We start from the raw sequence: 6,000 nt of genomic DNA, 5'->3' as shown, positions 1-6,000 counted from the left end.
AAACCGCCAGGCAGCGGGGACGATACAGGTGCAGCGGACTCACTGACACATGCTCAACCGAGCATTCCTCAGTGGAGGAGGAAGCCAATACCGCCTAGAGTACCTGCTTATGATAAACGAAGCTTTTCCAGCAATATTACCCTCCAAACCAGCTTGGGAATGGGGATTTCCCTATTTATAACAACAAAATTGGGAGAATTTATATATCAATGTACTTCCAGATAAAAATATGATACTTTATTATAATTTTTAAATTTCAGAACTGCAGGATGAATACCATTAAAGACAGACAGGCAGACAGACACACACACACAAACACTAAATTGTAGTCATTTTCCTTGCCCTCTCAATATTTGGCCAATGGGTTATGCCTTAAGGAATTTTCCAGTTCAATCCATACGCTGACTTGGAATAAATGCAAACACTAGTCTTTCGGTTTTATCCACAGTTCCAAAGTTGCTATTACAGGTAGAGATCATTTTTGCTTGCTAAAATTATAGTTAGGAATAAAAACATTGCATGCAGAGTTCTGGTCGTAGTTTTTTATGTCTCCTAACTGGCAGGCTTTGTTCTTTTTTTCATTGTTTGTTTTTTTTCTTCTACAGTTTGCCCTACACATGGCAAACAATAATAAAAATAAGAATAAATCTTCTATTCAAAAGCACACTGAATACAGGGTGGCTCAAATGAGTAGTAATTATATTAAATTATTGGATCTACAACTGAGAATCTGAACTCCAAGGTCACAACTCAAAATAAATACTATTTCAAGGTAAAGAAACAAATTATTTGGCCAGCTAATGAAATGCTTAGTTCTACCTAAAATCATAATTACAATGTGGACTTTTGCTTCATGCTGTCTCCCAAGACAAAAAAATTGGGTAATTGTCACCTCCCAGATGATTCTAGAATACTCCTCCCTAATTCTCCCTTAGCACTGAGACAACTTCCAGAGCTTAAGGTGTCATATATGTGGCTTTGGTTAGAGCTCAGGAAACAACTGCCACAAAGCTCAGCCCTCACATCCCATTTCTTTAAATATAATGGTATCAGATGGAGGTCCTTACTCATAGAAAGCAAGCAGGGACACAGGAGCTGGGAAAAGCTGAGTTAAGGATCGTTACATTAACAGACTTAGATGACACAATGAGACACAAATTTTGAAGCCAGAAACCTGAATATATCAACATCACCTTCAAAATCCATGTGCCTTTTTCTAATCTGGAACAAGGACACATTAATATGTATTGCCCATCAACACATTCTTCTTAACAGAAGTGAAGATATTTTAAGAATATGAAAAGCATCTCACGACATCTGTTTTCAGGGACACACCATAGCAACAGAAATACTTTCTGGTTTGTTCTAAAGTCTGTCTGAAGAGCAAAGGCTGTCAGCTCTCCTGAAGGATCAAGACATGTTCTGGCAAAAATATTTTCACTTTGCTAAAAGTTATATGCTGTCTTCAAGTTCAGCTATATCTCTCTGACCAATTTTTGTCAGCAAAGAAAAAAAAGGAATAATTTTTTTAACTCAAAAATTATTATCTATGTAGAATGAAGGTAGAATTTTGGTTGTTTTTTTTATAATTCAGAACACAGATGAAATCAAAAGGTCTGCAATTGTCTCTACATTCACATCTTTCACAGATCCTTTTCTTCTCTCACATGAATTCATCTGAATCATTGCCATCCTGTAGGAAACAAAAAAGTGAAACATAAAAGGCCTAAAAATGAGTATTTTAAATTCAAATTATAATCTTAAGAAGGCTCCTTCTTATTCCTAATCTCTGCGTTAACTAAAAGTAAAATACTAAATCCATTCATCACTCTTTCTCAATTTTAAATTGTTAGTTCCCTAAACTAGCAGCTAGCTATATTCTTTAAGGTGTCATTGCATGGTCTGATGACATGGCAACAAGTGACCAATGACTTCCAGATTATGAAGTAAAGACCAACTGATCTAACAGTTAGGGTATAACAGGTATGGCCATCAGAAACCATGATTGATTCTTCAATAAATGTACCAAACAAACATCACCTCAAACTGTCCCAACAATGCTGCCAGTGCACAAAATATTTCTGACCGAAATTCTAGTACTTTGAGTCTCAGGGTTGTCACAGATCTGTGACTTCTCAAATTTTTTTTTTAAATAGAAAAAGTCATTAGGAAACCAAATATAGGCTAGTTGCTAAGTTACATGGCTTACCACGTTGTGATTAAAAGGAAATATTTATGTGATGGTATGTAGGATAAAGGGACCAATTTTATTGTGTGGCTTATAAACAAGGCCTGCTGACCACACAGGGAGACAGAGAGCTGCAAAGCGCTCCTGGCCGGCGCTGGCTAACACGGGCGGTCTGGTACATCTGCTCGACAGTGCCAACCCGGACACTGCTTTTGTCTGCTGTCTCTGTCCTGTCGCTTGATACCAGCACACCAGTGTGGTCAGAAAAAAGGATACAACTTGGGCGTACACATGCTGTTTTTCTCACTGTCCTTATTAGATGGAAGGGAAATGTGACACGCGGGGAGAAACAATGGTTTCTGTGAAGTTTGGTTTTATGGAAAAGTTTTCTTCGGTGGCTTTCTGTGGTCATCTTCCATTACCACAGTGAAACAAGGCCACAGTAAAATGTCTTTGATAATTTTACACAGAGCAGAAAAATGTTTGTAAAGGGTCTGAGACTGTCCTAGAGTCCAAAACGCAAATAATACCAGTAGTGATATCTCAGAGTCACTATATAATTTCAAATATCAGCTTTAGATCCCAAACACTGAGAATGAACACCTCATTAAGACAGTCTGAGTTGGTGACAATGAAAATGCATTATTCACTATGAGTTAGATTTGCAGAGTTAGAGTTGTCTGAGGGTCTGTGTTTGGGGATTATAGGAACTTTTAAATATATCTGAAGTCCTAGGCTTTATTTGGACAATTTTTCTATTTTATATTCCCTTTGAAAGTCAGTATGTTTTTTAGTATAATAGGTTTGACTCCCACTTGTAAATAAAAGAACAAAAGGAATGTTAAAAGGAATTGCTAATGGTTTCTGGTAACAAATTTACAAAGATTACAAACAAATTATAGAATGAAGGGAATAAGTCTAAGTAGAAAATTAAAAATTCAAAATTAAACCAACTTTAGAATGAAAGACTAACATTCTTCCTGATGAACTTGTATAAGCTAAATTAAAAATCAAATCCTGTATTGTATAAACATTAACCTTTGACTGCAAATCAACCAATCATGTTGCTAAATTGGGTCATTTATGGCCTGCACCTCTTAACAGAAGATGATTACAAGAAAAATTAAAGCCCATTCTTTTGAAGTATGGGGGAAAACTGTAAGGGCTCTTCCAGTGAAAGGGAAGAATTAAAGTACCCAGTACAAAACCTCCTTGGAAACCTGAACCTGTTTATACTTAGGTAGCAATCAAGAGAGGAGGGCAGAAGGGTTATTCTTTGTTCTATAAATTTCATTTCCTACTCCTAGAATTCAACATTTGTCACTAGCCAGATGGGGTGTGTGTGTGTATTTATTTCGCAACTCCAGAGCATGCAAACCTTTTCTTTTTTTTTTTTTTTTCAATTAATTAATTAATTTGAAAGTCAAGAGTTACACAGAGAGAGGAGAGGCAGAGAGAAAGAGAGGTCTTCATCCACTGGTTCACTCTTCAATTGGCCGCAATGGCTGGAGCTGTGCCGATCTGAAGCCAGGAGCCAGGAGTTTCTTCCGGGTCCTCCATGGGGGTGCAGGGCCCAAGGACTTCGGTCATCTTCTATTGCTTTCCCAGGCCATAGCAGAGTTGGCCCCACTTTTCTTTAAGATGTACTTAATCATTTATTCAAAAGGCAGGGTGATAAGAAGAGAGGAAGAGGGGCCAGCACTGTAGCCTAGTGTGTAAAGCTACTGCCTGCAGTGCCAGCTTCCCATATGGGTGCTGGTTTGAGTCCTGGCTGCTCCACTTAGGATCCAGCTCCCCGCTAATGTTCCTAGGAAAGCTGCAGAAGGCGGCCCAAAACCTTGGGCCCCTGCACTCATAGGGAAGACTCAGAAGAAGTTCCAGACTCCTGGCTTGGGATCAGCCCAGCTCCACTGTTGTGGCCATTTGGGGAGTGAACCAGTGGATGGAAGACTTCGTGCCCTCTCTGCCTCTGCCTCTCTGTAACTCTACCTTTCAAATAAATAAATAAATCTTAAAAAAAAAAAAAAAAAAAAAAGAAGAGGAGAGGAAGAGATACAGAGAGATCTTCCATCCACTGGTTCACTCCTCAAATAGCCACAACAGCCAGGGCTGTTCCAAAGCCATCTGGGTCTCTCATGTGGATGGCAGGGGCCCAAGCACTTGGGCCACCACATGCTGCTTTTCCAGGTGCATTAGCAGGGAGCTGGATCAGAAGCGGAGTGGCTAGAACTCAAGTTGGCACTCCAATATGACATTGCAAGTGGCGGCTTAACCTGCTGCACCGCAATGCTGGCCCTTATCTAAACTTTTAAAATTCCAATGATGAGAATGAAATATCTAAAGTCATAACATTATATGGGTGCCAGACTGTTGGTGGAAAGAATCTAAAATACAGAAAACTTCAATAAACAACAGGAACTATAAGCAAGACATTAGATCTGGCATACATTGAAGTCTTCTGTTCAATTGTTCTAAGAGTTTCAGGAAATCTAAAAAGAGGAGTGGGCATTTGGCACAGTAGTTAAGATGCCATTTGGGATGACAGTATCCAGGATCAGAGTACTTAAGTTCAACTCCTGGGTCTGCTTCCAATTCTAGCTTCTTATTGGTATGCACCCTGGTAAGCAGCAGATCATGGTTTAAGTACTTAAGTCCCTGCCACCCACTTGGAGAGCCAGATAGAGATCCAGGCTCTTGGCTTTGGCTTGGCCCACCTCCAGCTCTTGTGGGCATTCAGGAAGTGAACCAGTGAAGGGAAGATCTCTCTCTCTCTTTTGTTTATGTCTTTTTGCCTTCCAAAATAAGTTAAGAAAATTTTTTTAAAATTTAAAAATAGCTTCTAAAAGAGGTTAGATACATTTCCTATTTTGTACCTGATATTTTGTGGGAAAACATCAACTAAGGATTATATGGATAAGGAAGAATAATGACTACTTATGCAGTGACTAAATTAAGGAAGACTTTTAGAATAGCCCTAGGAAGAGTAAGTCTCCATTTTACTGATGATAAAACCCCCTCAGAGAAGTTAAATAACTTTATCCAACTTGTAAAAGATAATTTAAGTCTCTGAACTCCAAATTTAAGGCTTTATTTAATTACATGATTCTATTGTGAAATTTTCCAAGAGTAAATTATAAAGACACATCACTGATTCATAAAAGTGCCTCAAATTTAGTTTTTCACAGAGATGGCAATAAGGAAGTTGTTCTTACAAATTTTTAAAAGGATATATGGATATAAACAATGTCTAAAATCCCGTTAATCCCAATTCATGCACTCAATCTGGGGTCTGGCTAGATGGTCTTTAAGGTATCTTAAATCCTGTTATTTCTAAGTATCTAAAGCAGAACTGCTTAACATAACTTTCTGTGATGATGGGAAAGTTCTATATCTGCACTGATACAGTAGTTACTAGCCAGAGGTGGCTAATATGACTAAGAACTCAATTTTTAATTTAATTCTAATTACTTTACATAGCTACTTGCAACTAGTTGCTAGTATATTGGACAATATCCATCCAAAGCATGTCTTTTAAACAATATTATAAAAATGCAATATCTTAAATATATGCACCCAATTCCAATTATCTGAAAAGGCTGCTCAGTAACAGCTAAATTGTGCTTTCTCTGGACACTTCAAACCCAACTGTGGGAAAGCTAATCCTCAAGGACAGTCAGCGTGTGATACAATTCCAATAAAATAATTCGAAGAGACTGTTAAGAAGCTCCTGTCAGTGGCATGTGATAGCCACTAGGTCCTCAGAAACATGAAAAGAATCAGTTTTGTCACTTAGGCTAATGTGTAAGATCTTA

At 38.1% G+C, this 6,000-nt stretch overlaps 1 protein-coding gene across 19 annotated transcripts in view; it reads right to left on the bottom strand.

Moving 5' to 3' along the window:
• Positions 1-215: 215 nt before the first annotated feature.
• CCDC25 (coiled-coil domain containing 25) overlaps positions 216-6,000 on the bottom strand; it is a 44,843-nt gene continuing 39,058 nt past the window's right edge. For 9 of the 19 annotated variants that reach the window (XR_011386248.1, XM_070068268.1, XM_008249258.4 and 6 more), the window contains one exon: positions 216-1,693. Coding sequence is in view for 16 of the 19 variants with exons in the window: in XM_008249258.4 (XP_008247480.4) it covers positions 1,664-1,693 (30 nt within the window). In the remaining 3 variants the exon portion in view is untranslated. Of the gene's footprint in view, positions 1,727-6,000 lie in introns of all 19 variants that reach the window. The other 10 variants (XM_070068255.1, XM_070068254.1, XM_070068262.1 and 7 more) reach the window with 2 other exon arrangements.

Source organism: Oryctolagus cuniculus, chromosome 2, assembly GCF_964237555.1.
Source record: "Oryctolagus cuniculus chromosome 2, mOryCun1.1, whole genome shotgun sequence".
Lineage (NCBI taxonomy): Eukaryota > Metazoa > Chordata > Mammalia > Lagomorpha > Leporidae > Oryctolagus > Oryctolagus cuniculus.
This window is presented reverse-complemented; position numbering and strand designations above follow the sequence as displayed.